The sequence below is a fragment of the Rhinichthys klamathensis genome, unplaced genomic scaffold (assembly GCF_029890125.1).
Source record: "Rhinichthys klamathensis goyatoka isolate OS25496 unplaced genomic scaffold, OSU_Roscu_1.1 h1tg000401l_1, whole genome shotgun sequence".
Lineage (NCBI taxonomy): Eukaryota > Metazoa > Chordata > Actinopteri > Cypriniformes > Leuciscidae > Rhinichthys > Rhinichthys klamathensis.
In genome coordinates, this window is record NW_026606902.1 from 554,738 (window position 1) to 577,555 (window position 22,818).

Genomic DNA, 22,818 nt, shown 5'->3' on the forward strand with positions numbered 1-22,818 from the left:
AAGCTCACAACCACACCCTAGCGACCACAGTGAGTGGGAGTTCACATTCAGGAAGGCCTGGTGAGGCCTGAAACCTGATATGTGACAACTCATAACCAGGAAGGCCAAGGAGGTCTGAAGCCTGGTGACCACTGAATGTGGGAGCTCAAAACCAGGAAGGCCGGCGAGGCCTGTAACCTGACAACCACAGTAGGAGGGAGCTCATATCAGGAAGGCCTGACAAGGCCCGTAACCTGATAACCACACCATGTGGGGCTAGTTTCAGAAAGGCCATAAATATGGATTTTAGAAAGTACATAAAACAAAAGTGCATGTACTTAGTAATTCCGAATCCAGGAAGACCTGGATCAGAAAAAGCGTCTGTCGTAGCAAACTTTGACGACAGGACGCATCTAGAGTGGGACCCGAGGTGAAAGACTTGAGTCTGGGCCACATAGAAAGGGACCGAAGCGTACAGCGCATGACCCTTCCCATAAAAATGGATTTTAGAAAGTACATGAAACAAAAGTGCATGTACTTAGTAATTCTGAATCCAGGAAGACCTGGATCAGAAAGGGCATCTGTCGTAACAAACTTTGACGACAGGACGCATCTAGAGTGGGACCAGTGGTGAAAGACCTGGGTCTGGACCATATAGGAAGGGACCGAAGCAAACAGCGCATGACCCTTACCATAAAAATGGATTTTAGAAAGTACACAAGACGTTTCGTCGTGTGACTTACCATAAGTATGGTTTTAACATAATCAGGAAGGCCAGATGAGGCCTGTAACCTGATAGTCAAAATGTGTGGGAGCTCACATTCAGGAAGGCCTAATGAGGCCTACAACCTGGCAGGTGACAGCTAACAACCACACCCAAGCGACCACAGTAAGTGGGAGTTCACATTCAGGAAGGCCTGGTGAGGCCTGAAACCTGACATGTGACAACTCATAACCAGGAAGTCCAAGGAGGCCTGAAGCCTGGTGACCACTGAATGCGGGAGCTCATAACCAGGAAGGCCGGTGAGGCCTGTAACCTGACGACCACAGTAGGTGGGAGATCATATTCAGGAAGGCCTAGTAAAGCCTGTAACCTGATACCCAAGATTTTGGGAGCTCATAACCAGGAAGGCCGGTGAGGCTTATAACCTGGCGACCACAGGATGTGGGAGCTCATAACCAGGAAGGCCGTTGAGGCCTGTAACCTGTCGAGCACAGAAGGTGAGAGCTCATATCAGGAAGGCCGGTGAGGCCTGTAACCTGGCGACCACAGTATGTGGGAGCTCATATCAGGAAGGCCGGTGAGGCCTGTAACCTGGCGACCACAGTGTGTGGGAGCTCATAACCAGGAAGACCTGGTGAGGCCTGTAACCTGACGACCACAGTATGTGGGAGCTCATATTCAGGAAGGCCTAGTAAGGCCTGTAACCTGAAACCCAGCCTGTGGGAGCTCATAACCAAGAAGGCTTGGCAAGGCCTGTAACCTGGCGACCACAGCATGTGGGAGCTCATAACCAGGAAGGCCGGTGAGGCCTGTAACCTGGCGAGCACAGAAGGTGAGAGCTCATATCAGGAAGGCCGGTGAGGCCTGTAACCTGGCGAGCACAGTAGGTGGGAGCTCATATCAGGAAGGCCGGTGAGGCCTGTAACCTGGCTACCACAATATGTGGGAGCTCTTATCAGTAAGGCTGGTAAGGCCTATAACCTGATACCCAGTGTTTGGGAGCTCATAACCAGGAAGGCCGGTGAGGCCTGTAACCTGGCGACCACAGCATGTGGGAGCTCATAACCAGGAAGGCCTGGCGAGGTCTGTAACCTGGCGACCACCGTGTGTGGGAGCTCATATTCAGGAAGGCCTAGTAAGGCCTGTAACCTGAAACCCAGTATGTGGGAGCTCATAACCAGGAAGGCCGGTGAGGCCTGTAACCTGGCGACCACAGTATGTGGGAGCTCATATCAGGAAGGCCGGGTGGGGCCTGTAACCTGATAACCACAGTATGTGGGAGCTCATATTCAGGAAGGCTGGATAAGGCCTGTGACCTGACACATGGAAGCTCATAGCCTGGAAGGCCTGGTGAGGCCTGTAACCCAGCGACCACCACATGTGGGAGCTCAACTCACTTTACAATACATTACCTTCGTTTGTTTTTCCAAACATGTCCCCGGCTCTGTACAGGAGACGAGTTCTGAAAAAGAAGAGAAAAATGTTATTTGTGCAGAAAGAACATTTTCACTCAACATAAAACCTGCAACATGCGGAATGAAGCACATCAGGACTCAGGAACTCAGAAACCTGAGTTCTACTGTTTCACAAACCAAGGCAAGGCACTCCTAACAACCAAGCTGAAGCGGGCCATCAGAGAATTCTTGAACTCATCATGGGCCCCGCCCCAGGCCTGATGTAGGAGGAGCCTGGGAGCGATGGTGGTTAGGAGACAAGATCCAGGGAGGTGATGTCTAACGTTCAGTCCGAGAACGTTTACTCTGGATCACCTCCCTGAGATCCTGCCTCCCGCGGGAGTTACGCCTCCTGCGCACCCTGCTCCCCCTGCTAGGAGGAGGGGGTGCACGGGAAGCGACACTGGCCTTCTGGGTCCGTCTGTGATCCTCAGACCACGACGGACCAGGCCCTCCCGCCTGCCTGGGCTGGGCCGAGGACCTCCGCGGTATGCAGCTCTTAAACGCCGCAGAGCGCGCCCTCGCCTCCCTGAACTTATCGACCACTGTCTCGACAGAAGGTCCGAAAAGCTCGGAAGGCGAAACCGGCGAATCGAGGAGAAAAGTTTTTTCTTTCTCCCCGATGTCAGCCTGGTTGAGCCACAGATGCCTCTCCGTGGCCACCATAGCAGCCATCGCACGACCGATGGAAACCGCAGACTGCTTGGTGGCCCGGAGAGTCAAATCCGTGGTGCGGCGCAGCTCCGCGACCGCGTCAGGGGACAGGCCGGCCCCCTGATCGAGGTTCCGCAGCAGGTCGGCTTGGTAGGCCTGAAGGACCGTGAGGGTGTGCAGAACCGCACCCGCCTGACCTGCTGCCGTGTACGCTCTGCCATTCAAGCGCGAAGTTGTCCTGAGCGGCTTGGATAGCAGGGTCGGAGTTTCTAGTGAAGACGACCGACCAGAGGCGAGATAGTTAGCCAACGTCTCGTCCACTGGCGGCATCGACACATACCCGTGCTCCGCGGCTCCCTCCACAGCAGCGAAACTAGCTCGCTGATGTAGATAGAGACGCGCAGAGAACGGGTTCTTCCATGCCTTCTCGATCTCAGAGTGGAGATCGGGAAGGAATGGAAGGCTTGTCCGAGCCGGTGGCTTACGGGTGGGGAGGAACCGGTCGTCCAAAATACCACGAACAGGTTCCTCCCGGACGCGCCTCCACTGCAGCTGCAATCTGTCGGTGGCGCGCCCCATAACATCCACCAGCTCAGCGTACACCGGGCAGGAGGGCTGAAATGGTTCGGTCTCAACCAAACTAACATCATCAACACCCACCTCCTGCCCGGCCCGAAGAGAACCAGTTACAGACCCATCAGAAAGAGAAAGAACCTCTTCTACATCGACCTATAACTCATCCTCGTCAGCTGGCAGATCATCCGCGAGGTTAATGCCCCTCTCCAGCTGATCTGCCAGCTCCATCTGAGAGCCCCACGAGCTCAAGCGCCGCCGAGCCTCAGCCCGAGCGGGACCAAAACCGCGGGGTTCAGATGCCGCGCCCACTTCCCTCGAGAAGTGGGACAGACGAGAACGGAGCGTTTTCAGAGAAAACCGCTCACAGTTTGCGCAGGAAGCTCCCTCGAGAACTCCCTGAGCGTGCTCTTCTCCCAGGCAGAAAACGCACAGATCGTGTGAATCCTCCGCTGTCAAATATCTAGGACACGGGTCGGCACACTTGCGGAAAGTATTTTTCCCCTTCTCTGCACGCTTCATTTTCTTTTTGTTGACTACTCAAAAAAAAAAAAAAAAAAAAAACGACAAACAGTCCCTGAAGACGAAAATATGTTGTCACGGTTTCAAGGCACCCTTTTCATACATCCAGGTTGCGCGCTCATCATTCGAGCTGATGATGCACGGGCTGTCGCCGGTCAACATGATTGCTGTGAGTTGATACTTGATTTCAGACACCTGTCACGCCTGAGGCGTTCCCCATAACGTCGATGACGTATTATTGAGTTCCCTTCGAAAGGGAACACCAATTTGGAACGCTGTACTTATAGGCAGCTACACAACCGCATTGCTAAGCTAACAGTGTGGTACTCTAATATGCATACAAATCCACTTTGTGTGGACTCCCTGCTAAAATTATTCTGCCTCTTGACACTTTTATACTAAAAAACAATTGACATGAGTCAAACATTTCTGTATCTGTAGAGAAGTAACTGAAAATTAGTAACCAACTTGAAATCACTCAATCACACCCCTTGTGTTCTAATTCAACATAACCCATTTATGCCTGGATAATGGTCCATTTAATGTCATCCAACCATTATGTAAAGCATTTGGTCAATAGCCACTTGTAATGACTCACTCCATCCAGCAGCAGGTAATTCTTATGATTAATAGTGTTGATTTAATTAACTCCATTTTCTTGAATTCTTGAATTTTCTTACTCTCAGTCAGATTAGGACCTCAGAGTGCTTGCCTGACAGTCCATCTCTTATAAGATGTGAGACCTTATTATACTAGGATTTGACTTATCTCTGCGACAAGACAGTATACAGTAATTATAAATTAGCTTAAAAGATTGGGAAAATAAATAGCATTTATTAAAAGCAATAGCTCAAGTAAACAGCATTCATCAAAAACAATCGCTAAAAATAGCTAGCTCAGTATAGTAATTAAATATTTACCATTTGTATGTTGCTTATAAAAAAATTATTTGGGCAAAATATTGAGCTAATTTTGAATGGCTTCTAGTTGAAAAAAGATAGTAGCGATAGTATCTAGGCCATGCTAACCCGCCAACCTTGATGTCTTTTTGTAAAAAGTATATGATCATATGTATTTTCTTGTTTAGATACACTATCCAGGACCTCTTAGAGCACACCTTCTTCCAGGAGAATAATGGTGTCCATGTCGAGCTGGCTGAGGAAGACGACATGGTGAAGTCTGGCCTTAAACTCTGGCTTCGGATGGACGACACCAAGAAACTCCATGGGAAATACAAGGACAACAATGCCATCGAGTTCCTTTTCGAACTCTACAAGGATATCCCGGAGGAGGTGGCTCAGGAGATGGTGAGATCTGAGATCTAAAATTAATTTACATGCCATTACTGAACAGTTCAGCAAACATAAAAGCTAATCCATGTCCTTCAGGTTGTTCTTGGCTTTGTCTGTGAGGCCGACTACAAGCTTGTGGCCAAAGCCATCCGTGACCGCGTCACCGCCATCAAACGGCAACGAGAGAAGCTCCGCCGTCAGGCTGAAGTGGTGCAGAGGCGTCGCCAAGAGGAGGTGATTGAAGAGGAACCGGACCCTAGTCTTGAAGCCGAACCTTCAGTTTCTAACCCTCCAGCTCCTAAACCTCCTGTAGAGACACCTGTATCCATCCCTACACAAGCTCCGCCCACTGTCACAGTGTCTGGTCCCATTTCCCTGCCTGCAAACGAATCTCTGGACTCTGGCTTCAACGCCAGCTTTGCCACTGAACCTGAAGAGCCGGACACGGACCAGCAGCCACATTTCAACATACGCCATGCCAGCTACTCATCAGCAACATGTGAGTTTATGTGCTTTTGTTTATATTAAAGTCGGCATGAAATGGTACTGGCATCTATTTTCTAAATGCAAGTTTTAGATCTTATTATGAACAATTCGTCCATGCGTCCACGTTCACAGGAATTTGATCCACTTAAACCCGACCCTGCAAGCTCATGTTCATCGGCCTCTACTTTTAAGTGCAGAGCCCATATCTCAAAATCCAATCAATAACCAATGCATAGAACCAGTCCTGCCTTACATTTAAAAAAAATAATCCATTACACTTGGATTCTCCAGGCATTCATATTTGTAACCGTATAAAAAAATGAAAAAGCCAGTCTTTCAGTCTGTGCTGTAAGTTTTCCAAAATCCTATCTGCTGTTGATTTCCATTTCTTCCTGAATGTATTTGTCTAAATGTCTAATTGTCATAGACACAACTTACTTTAAGAGCACATCTGAATGAAACCCAAAAACTCTCCCTGTGACATGTGCGCACCGAAGCAGTGTAGTTGAGTATTGTTCAGGCTGCCATGATTTTGCCAAGACTTGTTCCAGTCCAAAACCATAGTCCCCTAACATAATCCTAACCATAATTACCTCTAAAATCGGAGGGAAATGATAGGTGAATAAGAATGTAGTGAGAATGTAGAAGCTCCTAAGCATGGATGTAAGTCTAAACTTGACAAAACTTAGACCTCAAATCTGATTGGTTGATTGTAATGTTGTTCCATCAGAAGTGAGGATGTTGATCCACACATTTCCCATGTCCAGCCAAACCTTTAAACATGTTTCTCCTGACCCAGATGTCCTTTAAAAACAACATGATTTACATGTTAGTGGATAAACAGTTGCTACATTGTATGGTGGCATATATTTATTACTGGACCATTTGCATGTAGAGAATGTTTACTTACTTACATGTCAATTTAAAAGGGTAAATTCGATTTTGAAAAGTCCAAGGTTTTAATTTGGGCCGGACTGATTTGAAACAACTTTTTACAACTAAAGAAAAATAAAGAAAAATAATTGATTGTCTGTTTGTCACTCGATTCCAATTCATTCCATTTTGGTTACAATTAGTGAGCATGTTATGTATCATTTTATTATAGATTTATATATCAGCAATACACTACTGTCCAAAGGTTTTAGGGTCAGTAAGATTTTTTTTAAAGGAATTTCAGAAAGGATACATTAAATCGATCAAAAGTGACAGTGAAGACATACTGTTTCAAAAGAGTTTTATTTCACATATATGTTCTTCTGATCTTTCTATTCATCAAAGAATCCTGAAAAAATGCATTACAGTTTCCACAAAAATATTAAACAGTACATAAGTTTTCAACTTTGATAAAGCAAATTAGAATGATTTCTGAATGGTCACATGACACTGAAGACACTGTAATGATGCTGAAAATTCAGCTTTGCTATCACAGGAATAAATTACATTTTAAAATATATTACAATAGAAAATATATTTTAATTGTTATGATATTTCACAATTCACATCATTACAATACGTTTACTATATTTTAATAAAACAAATGCAGCCCTCGTGATCATAAGAGACATTTTCAAAAACATTTAAAACAATTTAACCAAACCCAAACTTTTGAACAGTAGTGTACATTGAAAAATTCAACAGATTTATTGAACTTTAAAAATTGGAAAAATAACTTTAAAATAAGCAACCTCCATGAAAGTCACTGTATAATCTGGTGCCTTGCCGTGTCACACATGACATATATATGCACTTAGTAGTAAGAGTTAGCTGCACACTAACAAACTATTTTTCTTTTGTTTGGTTGAATGACGATGACCATGGCAGCTGACTGTGAGACGGACGGCTACCTCAGCCCCTCTGGGCTTCAGGACCCTTTAGAGTCCCTAACTCCTGTAACAAACCAACCCTTCACAGTTCCACAACCAATCAGTGGAGCACCTCGTGTGGAAACCCCACCCACCGAAGCCACTCCCACTCCAGCTGCTGCAATCCCAGCTCTCCGTTTCCCCTCGGTAGGTTACCAACCCACCCTTTCAATTACACATTTGGAGTCAGTAAAATTTTTGGTCATTATTGGTCAGTGCAAAGACTGGAGTAATGGCTGCTAAAAATTCAGCTTTGCCATCACAGGAATAAATACAATTTTAAATGATATTAAAATAGAAAACTATTGTAATATTGTTTCACAGTGTTACTGTTTTACTGTATATTTAGATCAAATAAATTCACCCTTTGTACGCATTGAAATCTTAAAAGCAGTAAAATCTTAATAACCCCAAACTTTTGAATGGTTGTATACATAACTAATAATTTAAAGTTAAAGGGAAAATGTAAGATTTCAGAGCATTTCTGACTGACACTACAGAGATTATAATGAATAAGAAGTTTTAAAATGCCGTAAATTTGTTTAAACCATCCAATAAAATGCTCATTTGAATGAGGTTTACCTAAACTGAGTTATGATTTGCATTGCTAACAATTTTTCATTGGCCCACCCACAGAGCATTGCTGTGTCCCAAAATACAGAGAGGACCCAGTCAGGAAGTGCCAGTGGTTTTTCCTCTCCTGTCGACAGGTAAGCTGAGTTCTGATTAACAGTTCCCTATGCACTAATCAGGGGATATATGTCAATATTTGACAAAATTAGTTCACTTCAACGCCTTCATCCTGCTCTTAACCTGTTAAGCTGTGAACACAGAATCAGCCCGATAAAAAGACTGTTGTTTACCTCCCTCAGTATGTGTGGGAATGTGGATGTTGCTTTTGTTTTGACGTCAAGAAAATGTGGATCTGATCCCAGCTGTGAGAGCTGTAATCTTACTCACCAACTGACCAACATGCCACGTATACCCACGGTGGCTGTAATGCTCCGGTGGAGAGCAGTTGCTTTCTCGTATACAGGCACACACACACACATATACTAGTGGTAAGAGCATTAATGGGAATGATTTAGCTCAGGGGAGCATAATACCCTAAAAAGCATTTCTGTTGGAAGCTTGATGAAGGCAAAGCAAAGGTAATATAAATGGGCACACAAAGGACACAGCTGCATTATACAGAATTAGTTCAACCTGATTTTAGAAGATCTATCTTAAATGACTTGGCCTTTTTTTTTGTGCTTATGGCAAATTGATTAAAGGAACATTCTGTGAAGTCGAGTTCTGGGAAATTCAGGAACTCGGAATGTCACCATGTGTTTTATATCCTTCCTCTCGGAACAGCTATGCTTCTGATGTCACCTCTGGTTTGAGTGACGGAAATGAGGGTCTTTCGGAGAGGAGCGGGAAAGGTCAGAACAAACGCACCGGAACCAAGTTACTCAGGAAGAGAGCTCGCTCAAGGCTACGCATCACCGGGGTGACTCATCAGTCAATTATCTAGCTTTAATTAACTGTCCTTACGTGGTTTCCTTACAGTCTGCTAATACTGTTGCTGTAATTAAATGTGTCTAACTCAAAAAAATTGCTAACTGCTTTCGAAATCAATAGCTTCTTTGTAATGTACTCATAAATGTTCTCACCTCATTCCCGTCCCTGTCTTTCTACATGCAGCTGTCAGATAAAGTGGATCGGGTTGTAGAGTGTCAACTACAGACTCATAACAGCAAGATGGTGACATTTAAATTTGATCTGGATGGAGACAACCCAGAAGACATCGCTACAGTGATGGTGAGCTAGCATCACAGCGAAAATAAAATAAAATATATATAAATTTTTTTTAAAATATACAATAAAAAATACAATAAATTAAATATAAAATAATTATAATATATAATCATTTCATAATTTACAAGAATAAAATTGTAATTGTAATCATTCTGACATAGTCTGTATTGAAGGAAAATATAAAACGTGTTACAATTGCCCCTGGTCTCCACTACTACTTCACTAAATGTCTGTAAATTAAAAGTTATGGACGTCAAAGAGGACACAAGGACACAGATAAGGCGGCCCTCCTCGTGAGAACTGATTTATACCATGAGAAGTGTTGATGTTTCAGCTTCTGTGTTTGCACAAACTCTGCAACCTCAAACGCACAGTGGAAAATCTATGCACAATTTTTCTCACCTGTTCATCTAAAACATTTAGTTGCTTCTACAATTACCGGTGGGAAACCAGTTCTTATGTGTCCATTGTGACTTGTCAGCAATATTTGACATATTTTTAGCGTACAGGAGAAAGAACTGGTTTGAAATGTTTATCACCAGATTCTCAATTATGAGTACATGTCTTTGTTCACTGCTCTGTATTTAATTCCAGTACCTTTTAAGGAGACCTTTGAACTCATTAATAAAGTCTGCTCAACAGAGCATGCAAGAAGACTCCAAATTACATCAACCCAATTAACTTATTCGTCTCTTTGCACTCCTTTTAGGTACATAATGAGTTTATCCTACCTGGGGAGAGAGAGGGATTCATCCACCGCATGAGAGATATCATCCGTCGAGCAGAAGCCCTGATGAGGAAAGAGCCTTTGGAACCACTCGATCCCAGAGAAACCGGTCGCTTGCCTTACCTGAGTGGAGTCGGCACACTGTCTGCTTCACAGGTGTGTTTTTATAATTTTATTAAAATGTATAAAAATATTTATGTTATTATTTTTTATTCTAAAAATATTTGTTATTATTTTTTTACTATATATATATATATATATATATACACACACATACATATAGATAGATAGATAGATAGATAGATATAGTATATAAAAAAAAAATATATATATATAGATAGATATATAGATAGATAGATAGATAGATAGATAGATAGATAGATAGATAGATAGATAGATAGATAGATAGATAGATAGATAGATAGATAGATAGATAGACGTTATTGACGCAGTTTCAGTAATTTATTTGCTTTAAAAAATGTACGCGTTAAGGATTTTAAATGAATCGTACGTGTTAACATTGACAGCCATAATATACTGTATGTGAGTGGTAAAAAATAAAATAAATGTATAATATAATAAAAGAACAATAGCATATAAAATGTGGATCCAGTGTTTTTATCATTCTATAATTATTTATATTATGTTTTTTATATTTATTTTATGTATAAAATAGTTATATATATAGTTTATATAAATTTACAGTTTTTTATAAATATTTTTATTATACATTTTAGAGTTTTTTCATTCACTAATTGAGAAACTGTAATTTGTCACACTACAGGAGCATTTAAATTGAACTTAAAGAGAAATAAGTTAAATCTTGATGTTGAATACATTTTCCGTGGTTTTCATAAGAGGGTTTTTTTTTTATTTGTGTGTCTGGTTTAGAGTTCAATTGTTTACTGTGAGCTTTAGATGTTGTGGTTCAGAAATCCAATCTTCTGGTGTCATCGTGATGTTGGTGATAACAATTCACAAAGACGCGGTGTCGTTCCTTCCTCACACTGATTGGAATAAGAGAACTTAGTCATCAATATGTAACATTCATTAGTGAGAAAGGCCTCTGGAACAGTGTGATTGGAGACTTTAATCGTGCTTGAGTGACAGTCTTATCTTTTCACACACGTGTTCCTAACTTTGTCACTTGGTGACGTTAATGCTAACATGTGCTCTGTTTTTCCCCACAGCCCAATCTCTACACACAGGGCCTCGCTCGCACGCACTCCTCCTCCTCGTTGCCAGGTAACAAACATGCACACATGCAGGCCACATACACACACGTGCACACAAACACTGATCATATAAAGCATGTGTAAAATGCTCAGTGTGCTCTATATCAGTATACAGTCTTGAATCTTATTACCGGTATTAATGTATTTGATTCTCACAAAAATGGCTTAAGGAAGGCACTAAATAATGTATTCATTAAAATCTAAAAATGCAAAAAGCTTTCTCTAAGGGTTAGGGTATCAACATTTAATTTGCTCAATATAAAACAATACCCGCCATGATATAAACCTGTTTGTGTGTATGTCCTTCAGATTATGCTGGTGCCAGTTTAGGTTCAGTGACCCGCGGTTCCTCGCCTACTCTGAGCGCTGACTTTTACGTCGATCCTAATGCTGTTCCACCCGTCCGGCCCCTGCGTTCACAATCCTTCCACACCACAGGTACATTCATCTGTCTGCACAATAAACCACTTATCTTCTTTATGCATCATTCACTTCTTTCCTTGATACTACTTTAAGAATTTGTGTTAATAACATCCATAAATTATAAAATGGTTATCATTAATAATTCCGTTAATAATTACTACAAACTTGATCATGCTGAATTGTAATTTACATGAGGACGAAGGTCAAATTTATATCCAAATAGTAATTATACTACATAGAACTGAATGCAAGCCCAAAAGTGTAGCTATAAACTTGTTAAATAGAGGCAGTCAAATTTACTGAATAGAAAGTGTTTTGTACCTGTTTTTGCATGCAACTTGGATCAAGTCCAATAGATGTTTTTTTTCCTTCTTCAAACAATGGGTCTGTAGTTTGCTCCATTATTTTATGTTATTCCATAAAATGTGTTTTCCCAACTTCAGGTCTGTCAATCGGAGTATCAGTGATGTAAAGTATTTGAGTAAATAGTTATAAGTTACTGATCTTTTTGGCTGCTTTGTAGTTTTACTGAGTATCCAATATATTAGCAACTTTTAGGGTGTTTTCACACTTGGCATGTTTGGTTAGATTAAAACTAACCCTGGTGTGATTGCTCTGTTAGTGCGGTTCATTTGAATAAGTGTGAATACCATCCGAACGCTGGTGCGCACCAAACAAGCGAGCCGAGACCACTGAAAAGATGGGTCTCAGTCCACTTCCAAACGAACTCGTGTGTGGTTCGAATGAAATATGAACGCAGGTACGCAACACGGACCAAAGACAGGTAAATAAACCAAAAACAGGACATGATGTCACAAGATGCGACCCTAAAAAGGACAAAATGCTCATTTAATCCTAAGACTTTTACTCAAGTCGTTTTGGAATTGGTGACTTGTAATTTGTAATGGAATAATTTTATCTGTAACTTTACTCGATTATGTGTTTTTTTTTGCTGAGTATTAACAAATTAGATTGACGTAAAATGGTTATATTTTTACCATGAAGATGTTTACAATTTTTCAGATCACCATCAGCTTTTAATATCAGACCCAATCATCTTTGGTCTCTCCAGGGGCCGGTTTCACAAAGATAGACTTTGACTATGGCTTAGATATAGTAGATAGTCAGACTTCAGATAGACATCTAAATCAGACTGTTGCACAAAGCACTTAAGACGCTGACTATCTTAAGCAGGACTACACTGCAATGCATTCTGGGTAAAATAAGACACATTTCAAAACAAAAAACATGGCGGATCGAGTAAGCGAATTCAACCGCTCAGTGCAGTTTACCCCAGTGGAAAATATGTGTTTGTTGGAGGAGTATAACAGTTACAAGGACATTTTACTTGGGAAATTTAGCGGAGAATGTAGTAACAAGAAGAAATGTTTAATTTGGAAAAAGATTGCTACGACAGTGTGGCGAGCAGGATGAGGTCAAGGGACGTGAGAGCGGCGCGAGGCCGGTGGCGTGATTGATAATGAGCGACACCTGCGAGACGCACCGGTCTCGTATCTTCACAGTTGTCGCTCCTCCTTAATGCTTTCGCTCCTCCGTGAGAGATACGAGACCGGTGCGACTCGCAGGTGTCGCTCATTATCAATCACGCCACTGGCCTCGCGCCGCTCTCACGTCCCTCGACCTCATCCTGCTCGCCACAGACAGTTAACAGCGTTAATCCGACCATTGAGCGGAGCGTTAAAGACGTACAGAAAAGATACAAAAATATATATTTCCAGTAGGTTACTGCGGTCCCTGAAAACGCTTTCCCTTCTCATAGCTCTCTCCATAACGTCGTCAGCAAACCACAAATTATGAGCCATTTTACCTTTTCTTTTGGCTGTTTGTAATGTAATTGATTGTTACTGCTGGTTGCCAAGGTAACATAGTCTAATGCCTGGTTCAGACACGATTTTAGCCCGATTTTGGCACGATTCGTTTGACGTAGGGTGTCGTGGGGATTCGCAAACGACAACGGGCGTCAGGACGCAAGATTCAATCGTATCATCTTGTATAGTGTGTCATAGTGGGCGACAACCTACGTCGCGTCTGCGATGCTTCACGACATCACGACAAAAAGACTAGCCTGTTTCATTTTTTTAACGGTCGTCCACGATGGTTTCCGTCACATGTATGAGGTTGACCAATAGGAGCACAGAAGCTTTTCCGTACACAACTTTCAAAAATGGCGAAACGAAAGAGAGACGATGGTGCTACTAGGTGGAGTTATGACATGGAGGAAAGGTTCGTGGAGCTGTGGCAACAGTAACAGAAAACAGTATTTCACCTCATATTCTCTTTGGAGGATTGACAGCCCATACTTGTCCTCTTCAAGCAATCCAGGAACGTGTCCATTGTCGGGTTTTCTTTCTTTTTTTTACGTTTTTCTGAACACAGGACAGCCAACACTCACCGCTTCATCCATTGTTTGTTTACGTTTGTTTCCGGAAGTCACTCGCTACTAGTTTCGCCTTCTCGATGACATCACGCGCGTCGTTAAAGACGGCACACGATGACTGGTCAGGAAGCAACGGGTAATCTGACATGTTTCTTGTCCACGACACGACAAGATTTTAGGAGTCAAAATCGCGTAATCTGACACAGTGACTATCGTAACAGACAAAAAAATCGTGTAATCTGAACCAGGCATTAGACCTAAGTTAGCCTGGGGGTAAGGTGTCTAATTTTTTTGGTCTAAATTAAGTCGGTCTTTATTTTTGTGAAACAGTCTAACTTGCATTAGACTAGTCTATGAGCTAATTTTAGACTTGTCTAACACTATAGACCGGTCTAAAATAGCTTTGTGAAACCGGCCCCAGATAATGAGTGCTATGTTCAGTCACACAGGCCATCAGTACAGTCCGAACCCCTTGAGGATGTTCAGTGCATCATAATGAACATTCGCTCTGTCTTGCTCTTTCATCTGGTTTCTTTCGCTGATGTCATTTCTTCCTCTGCACACCATTAGCTGTGAGGCTACTGGAACAACTTGATATCTTATGTATCCCACTTTGCAATTGGCTTTTTAAACACCCATCCCCATGGAGACCAAGCTTTGATGCCAGTGTCATTGTTGACGCATCTCAGGATTTGCTTTTGACACCTGCTGCTTCATAATGAACAAGTAGATTTCATTACCTGAGAGAACAAACTATATGTATTACACAGCCTGTGCACAGTATAAAAGCTCTATTTCAAGATGACTAGTTGTGTCATTGTACCCACTATCCGATTCCGCACAGGAAGTAGAGGACTGCCACAGGGAGTTTGATAAATGCTCCAAAGTGGTTTGCTCCTCAGGAGACAGGTCACATCCCAGTTTGTGGCTTTGTTTTTATGCCACAATGATGTTTGTGGAGTCTTTTCAAAAGTCAAGCATGGCATCGACAGGTCAAAGAACGTCAGATAGTCCTTTTTTAACATATGATTTCTCAGTTGAACATTTGAAAGTGATTAGATACGTTCACGTGGACATTGACAACGTGACCAAAAGTTATTAATTTTTAACAAGAGTTGGTGATTTGAGGAGACATGCAAGTATATTTAAACATGATAGTCGTGCTCGGATCAGCACCAAAACAACCTGTCCGAGATCACCTGAACGAGGTGGTATTGGCTGATTGAAATTGAACTCTGGAGCCGTTCAGTTGTGGCAGTTGTGGTGAGAAAGAAATGCGTCCCATTGGACCAGTGAATTAAGTGGTATCATAATTTATAATAAAAGTGTGTAAAGATAGCTTCAGATAAAGCCACAATAAGCCCATTGAGCAAACTGGCCAATCCATCTTGATGGATGACGCTATGAGTGGAATCCCAGAATCTAAGCAGGTGCACTTTGATTAATGAGAGGACAGTTTTACTCACATGTGACTTGCAGAAACACATTTTGGTACACTTTGAGATGTTGCCTTGTGAAAGAAATCTGAACCATGAAGAAAATGCTACATTGTAACATTTTAAGTCTCTGTTTTGGAACAAAGTCTACAGGTCTGTAAACACCCTTAGGGCTGGTTCTAACAACGTGGTTTTTCCATTCCACTGCGCCACTTTTCCATTGTTTTTAATGTAAATGTGCTAGACGGATGTGTTTGACCGTTGCGCTTGTGTCTCGTGTCTTTTTCAGCACCTCTTGCATGATATGGCATTCTAAAAACGCGGCACTCAAGTTAAAAAAATTTCAACTTTTAAAAAAACACACCTCAAGACTTTCCGACTTTTTCGCCCCATTCCACTGCCAGCGTCTTTTTCAAAGCAAAAAAGCATTCTGTGTGAATGGTCCCTTACAGTACATTTACAGTACATTTACTCCAGGGACAATCCTTGTAGAGCAACCTGGAGTTAAAGGCATAATGGGTGAAAGGTCATGGCTTGTTGAGAAGAGGCAGGAAACCCTCCTAGCAATGAACACTACAACGACTTGGCAACCAAGAGAGATTTGATTGCTACTATGTATATAGAGCTTAACCCAGTTTTTCTCTGTCTATTTTTGTTTCCTTCAGGTTCTTCACAGACCTATCAGTCTTCTGTGCCCAACTACCCGCAGTACTCCCACCCTGATATTCTGTCATATCTGCCAAATCAGATGTCTGCCATGCCCCCTCAGTTCACCAAACCACCTTACGTTCAGAACACTCACTTCGCCTACCCCTACCAAATGGATCACGCCTCCCTCAACCCAAGTCCACTCACCCGTGTCCCCAGCAACCCAAACTTCTCCTCCTCCTCTTCGTCCTCTTCTGTTGTTTCACCAGTACAGCAGTACGAGATGGCGTCTCAAGCAGAAACCAACAATCTGCCGCTTCCAGTTGCCCCTCCACCTGGTTCGCAACCTGCAGGCATGTGGCCATCGCCTTCCCAGCAGCCCTTTATTTCCCTGGCCAATGTTCTTTCTCTAGCTATGAACTTTGCACAGTCCATTATACCTGCTGGATCAATCCCTCAAGGTTACCACCCACAAATGACCCCTCAACCAGGGTATGGCCCCATGTATCCAGCTCAGTATGCAAGCATGAGCAATGCCGATGCTCCATACCACCAGGGGGCAATGAGCGGACAGTATATGGATATGTACCAATACCCTGATGCTCATACGCAGATTCCGGAACCAGTTCCTGAACCTCAAGAAGGGAGCCAAACACCAATAGTCCCACTTGGGGAGCCAAGAACATGCACGACTCCTGAGATTAAACAGACAATTCCCCCAAACTCAAGCTCTTCTCCAGTGTCCAGAAGTAGCCCACTTGTGGAGAGCCAGTCTAATCTCATAGGGCAGCTCAGAGAGAGGACAGACAGTTCAGCATCAAGCACACGCACCCCATCAAGCACAAGCTCACCAGCATCCTCCACATCTACCAGCCCGCAAAACACTGTGAGTGTTCGAAATAACACACAAACAACTTTTTCATAAATGGATAGTTCAGACAAAAATGAAAATTCGGAGGCATTATCGAAACATGCCAAACCTGTATGATTTTTTCTTCTTCTATAGAAACACAAAAGGAGGAATATTGCAGAATCTTCAGTCTGCTCATGAATATTCAAACTTAGATCATCACGTTGAGTTAACAGACTCATTACGAGATGTTATTGATGTTGTTAATGAGCAAAGTTTGAATCAATAAATAACAACTTAAATGTCAATCTGTTTCTTACACAAAACTATGTCTTCAGCACAATTGGAATATAGCCATTTGGAATATATTTAGGTTCATTTTTTTGAACATTCTGTAATTGAGAAATACATTTTCCATTTGTGTTCCACTCAAGAAACTAAGTCTTTCAAGGTTGAAACAACATGAGGGTGAGAAACAATGAAAAAAGTTTCTTTCTTTTTTTTTTGGGTGAACTATAACTTAAAAGTCATCTGAAGCCAAACCTGTTCTTCTACTGATGTGTAACATTTAAACAAAGACACAAGACACAATACGTTCTTTTTAGTGTTTCTGTCAATATAAATATGATGGTGTACTCTTAAGTGAAACATTTCTATCTGTCATCTTTGTTAGCATACTCAGACAAACCTGTTCTGAGCGTGTAAATTATTTGACTTGGGTGTTGTCTGTTATTATACTGTATGTCTTAAAGCACCTGTAGAAGGACTACTGGGGTTAACACTTTTATTCATGTTTTTCAACTTGTTTTTAAAGGTGTCCTCGCCTGTCCCAAGGCCCTCCCCCACTTTATCCATGTCTCTGGCAGTGTCTGAAACAAATACCATTGCAGCCAAATCCAGACTCTCGCCTATATCTGAAGGTGAGTTGCACTCTTTCCATTTGTGAAAACACACACACACACACCCATAAATAAGTACACACCCTATGTTCCATGTACACAAAGACACAGAAGTTGTCTGGTTTTTACTGTATTTTTTTATCAAACAAATGCAGCCTTGGTGAGCATAATATACTTATTTCAAAAACATTTAAAAAAAAACTTAGACCAAATAATTTGAGCAGTAGTCCTCTCTAAAGGTAAGGTTTTTGCTGTCTTTCTGAAAATAAACATGTCCTGTAACACCTCTAGCAAAATATCTGACTGGAATTATCGTCTGGTTGTGATAGAATGATGATTGTGAAAGCCATACAAAAATGTTGGTTTTTGTTGCAATATTTTGATCAGGATTATTTCCATGTCATGTCCCTCCAACTCTGTTCCTAAAATGTCAAATTGCGTTGTTAGTGGCTAAAATGAAAACACACAGCTGCCATCTATTGACTGTAAGAGCTCACTGCATACTTAGCACATTGTTCAGTTAGTTTTGATAAGTTTTATACCCCTTATTACAACTCACATTGTTTTTAGAAAGTGTACAAATCTAGTTTTTGATTGTCTTGCTGTTATAACATGTTCACTGTCCACACTGTGTCTCCTTGTTTACAGAGAAAAAGTCTATTGTCACAGTGGGACGGTTTCAAGTCAGTCCAAGCAAGGAGATTCCCATTCCAGCTCCCAGCCCAACGCCAACTCCCACCCCTACAGCTTTGCCAACATCCATACCGGCTCAAACATGTCCTATAATAGTTCCCGAAACCATGCCCCCCGCACACAACAGCCAATCAGACAGCAGCACAGACGTACAGGCGGAATCAGAAAGCAGTCCCAGCTCTCTGAATGAATCACCACCACTTACCAAATGGCCTAGTGAGACTTTGCGCAGCTCAGAGAGTGCCCCCTTGTGGACCGGAGAAACTAAAACCGTGGACAGAAAGGTTGTAGAACCAGGCGAGGGGCGTGGAGGTGAAGAAGAGGAGGAGGTGGAGGAGGAGACAGAAAGGAGGCGGAGGAGGATAAGTGTGAGTTTGCTGGACAGTTCAGCAGGGAGCCCTCAGTTCAATCTAAATCAGCCTTGGATAAGCTACACGCGCAGCACATCATACGCCAGCAGCGACGAGACAGAGAGTGAAGACGAGGGAATGTATGAGGAGCTACAGGAACTCAGAGAGAGGTGAGCCTATAGTGTGTTTCGTGGGTTGCTTGTGGCTATTGAACAATCCCTCAGGTCATTATACATTATGAAGAGTTTAATCAAACTCCAACAGTGTGCCTCAGCATGATGTGAAACCTGCTAAACAGCAAACTCTAATAATTTAGAATGTCTAATAATCTAATAATCTTTGTCCTTTATAGGTTTAATCCCAAATCATTTAAATCAATTTTTGAACATGTCCAAGCGTGTTCAGTGCTGTGAAAAGTTTTCAATTATGCCGTCTGCAGGTGTGGAACAAGTCTTTGCTTTGTTTTATGGACAAATTAATTAAAAGTGAGGCTTTTTTTGTACACATGGGCCTTGCTATGTTTGGCAAAAACCAAACCCTGCATTTCATATGAAGAACCTCATACCAACAAGCATTTTGGTGGTATTTTGATGGTATGGAGGTGTTTTGCTGCATCAGGACCTGAACGCCTTGCCATCATTGAAGAACTAATAATACATTTAGAACTAAAGAATTTTTTTATTTTTTTTGTAAATGAAGAATCACATTTATTTTTTTTGTTTTTACATCAGTTATATTATTTTGGTTAAAGATCTGATGACATACAGTGTAAAAATATGCAAAAATATAGGAATTCAGACAAACTATTTATATATCCTATGATATATTGGGGAATGAGATCGACTAGGATTTCAGTAATCTAAACCTAAATTAATAAAATATTAATTTTAAATAATTATTCAAATAATGAAATTCATGGACTGATTAATCACCTGTGAATTAACTGATTGCGTGATAAAGTTTAAAAAGCACTGCCTTGAGAATGTTGTCTTTCTATTCTGTTCCTCATCATTTCTCTTTCCTTCCCCCTCTTTCTCAGACATGTGGCAGAGGTGCAGGCTCTCCAAACCTCTCAAAAGCTAGAGATTGAGGAGCTCTACAAACGGATGGGTAAAGTGCCCCCTCCGGGAATCGTGTCCCCAGCGGCCATGTTGTCCAGTCGCCAGCGCCGCCTGTCTAAGAGCGGAGGGTACCCCACCTCTCGCCGAAATAGCCTGCAAAGACTGGACATACTGCCACCTACAGGTGCCATAGGTGAAGTTACAAAGTTTTTTTATTGCTTCAAACCACATTTCAACATGGAACTGTAGGTAACGCTTCCTTTTACACACCGCCCGTCGGTGTATGAATGAGTGAGTGAATGGGTGAATGTGAGGCAAATTGTAAAGCGCTTTGGTGGCCATTGGGTCTGTGAAAGCGCTATATAAATGCAGTCCATTTACCATTTACCATTTTTACAGTACAGTACGTGTACTAACAGTGTACTTACCTAGAGAGTACTGGCTAATATAAGGTAAGTACATGGGTTAGGGGTAGGTTTAGGGTTACTACCTACCTAGTTATTACCCAGTAATTATAATTACTATAATAAGTACATAGTAAGTACATGGGTAACAGGACTATAAAAGGAAGCGTTACCGAACTGTATTCATAACCTATTTATCCTTTAATAATGTGAAACTGGACTTAATTGTTTCCCCCGGGAATTGATTGGATCATGAAAAGTGGGCGCTAGTCATCAAGTTGTTGATGAGGTTGAAAAATAAGAGGGCTCGATGATGTCAACTGAAAAGAATAGTTGTTTCAGAAATTACATTTATTTCTTCAATATTTCTTTGGCATTTGGGGTGTACAAAATATCCGTACCATATTAATAATCAGCCAACAGCTGTGATATTATCATTAAACTTTTTTATTATTTGGCATCAAAAGACATTGGATGTTTATTGGCTGATACTGGACATATACTGGACATTCAAAATTAAGTTCATCATCTAGCTCTGACTTAAATGGGTAATGATCGATTATGGCAAAGATTTAACCCGTTAAGGGCATCTCTTAAAGAGCGTTTTCCCTTTAAGAGCATGTCAGAGTGAGTAACTGTGTGCACTTAATGATACTTGGAAAAATACAATAACCTTTATTATGGTTACTTTGAAATGTGCATGTCTGTTTCAGATTCACACGAATGCAAAGTAATATATATTTATTATAACAGCCATTCATTGGTCATAGATATGACCGTAACTCATACATGTGTTATTGTAATTTCCACAAACACACTTCAGGTATCATACGGAAGAACTCAGTGAGCGGCAGCAGCAGTGGTTCACAGGAGAGGGCCAGTAAAGGAGTGACCTTTGCCACTGATTACGCCAGAATTGTGAGTGTATCCACACTTTCTATTTGCTTTCATTGATTATTACTTTTCTGCACCTTCTGTATCTTTTTTTTTTTGGTTTGTTCTTTACCCCCTCTAATGAAATTATCACGTTTGATGCACTGACCTTCCTTTTTTATCTTTCCAACAGTGATATACTTTGCTAAGGAGCTCTTTGGCCCACATCCTGCTTTCCTTATGGACTGAAGTGACAACATTGCTTCCACATGCAACTGCCAATGTGCGTGAGCACATGTTTGTAGTATCAAGTGTGTGTTCTTCAAAGGCTGTCATGTGAATATTTTTACCCAGTATACCTCTGCTGGGTATTTGCTTACCTTTCTGAAGAGACAGGGCATTTGTAAGCACAGACTTTATATATGAAACGTGTTTAAAGATTCAATGTTGCTGATCTGAGCACAGATTTATGGAGAAATGCCCGGCACTCATTTTCAGCTATAGCATCCCCGGTGGTTGAATGTATGAACTGCAAATGTTTTTCCACTTATTAAGCCCCGTTCACACTACAAGCGGCTTGTCGCTGCATGTCGCCAGTGGCTGGCGATGAGGTCGCTAGTGGGAGTTCCCACTACTGGTTGCCTTTATGAATGACATCCAATGATGTGGAGAAGGATCATACGCGCTCCGCTCCTATTGGTTGTCGCTCCCGAAAGTCGCTCCTCATTTGCATAAAGTTAAACAGATCTCAACTTTGTCGCGTCGCCAGACACGCCCCATCCGGTCGCCAACGGTCGCTGTCGCGCGTGTCGCCGGAAATCGCCAGCTCCCCATTGAAATGAATGGTATGGCGTTGCTTGGTCGCGTGTAGTGTGAACGGGGCTCTAGGCAGTCCATGTGGTTGCTCTTTTCTCTATAATTTTGTCCATATTGCATTAATTATAGCTCAGCTAGTCAGTTCATATTTATTTTCAAACTCCCAGTCAGACATAAATACCTGAACGAATCGGTACTGTAAACAATTTAACTTTTTTCTTTTGTAAAAATGCGATGCAATTGAATGCATGCAGTCCTTATAAGAACTTTTAGGCCTCACTGGTTTGCTTTTACATGAAACAGTATCATGTATATATTTGACTAATTGTAAAAAACTTTCATCATGGATTACAGTTCAAATGTGACTTTGTTGCTGAAATATTTTGCACACACACCAATTGCACAAAATAGATTTTTTAATTCCCATAACTCGCAGTATTGACAATTAATTTATTTCTCTTTTTTGATAGAGAACTCTAATGCCTCAAATTTCTCTAAGATTAATGTAGTGTTTCCACATCATAAAACAACAATGCAGAATGCAAGCGTTTTATCTACATTTAGACCACTTAGTTCTGAAATCATTGTAATATTTAAATGAGGATAAATAAGCATATTTTAATGTGATTGTCAATCAAATCTCATTTAGATCTTGCACA

General features: G+C 41.7%; 1 protein-coding gene across 3 annotated transcripts in view; it reads left to right on the forward strand.

Moving 5' to 3' along the window:
• Nucleotides 1-21,879, forward strand: part of wnk4b (WNK lysine deficient protein kinase 4b) — a 63,261-nt gene extending 41,382 nt beyond the window's left edge. For 2 of the 3 annotated variants that reach the window (XM_056234617.1, XM_056234620.1), the window contains 15 exons: nucleotides 4,994-5,213; nucleotides 5,295-5,697; nucleotides 7,506-7,693; nucleotides 8,183-8,256; nucleotides 8,903-9,038; nucleotides 9,233-9,349; nucleotides 10,056-10,229; nucleotides 11,264-11,318; nucleotides 11,618-11,746; nucleotides 16,231-17,099; nucleotides 17,878-17,983; nucleotides 18,611-19,175; nucleotides 20,045-20,259; nucleotides 21,294-21,388; nucleotides 21,537-21,879. In XM_056234617.1, coding sequence (XP_056090592.1) covers nucleotides 4,994-5,213; nucleotides 5,295-5,697; nucleotides 7,506-7,693; nucleotides 8,183-8,256; nucleotides 8,903-9,038; nucleotides 9,233-9,349; nucleotides 10,056-10,229; nucleotides 11,264-11,318; nucleotides 11,618-11,746; nucleotides 16,231-17,099; nucleotides 17,878-17,983; nucleotides 18,611-19,175; nucleotides 20,045-20,259; nucleotides 21,294-21,388; nucleotides 21,537-21,539 — 3,349 coding nt within the window. In that variant the 3' untranslated portion in view covers nucleotides 21,540-21,879. The remainder of the gene's footprint in view (nucleotides 1-4,993; nucleotides 5,214-5,294; nucleotides 5,698-7,505; nucleotides 7,694-8,182; nucleotides 8,257-8,902; nucleotides 9,039-9,232; nucleotides 9,350-10,055; nucleotides 10,230-11,263; nucleotides 11,319-11,617; nucleotides 11,747-16,230; nucleotides 17,100-17,877; nucleotides 17,984-18,610; nucleotides 19,176-20,044; nucleotides 20,260-21,293; nucleotides 21,389-21,536) is intronic. The other variant, XM_056234618.1, reaches the window with a different exon arrangement.
• The last annotated feature ends 939 nt before the right edge of the window (nucleotides 21,880-22,818 follow it).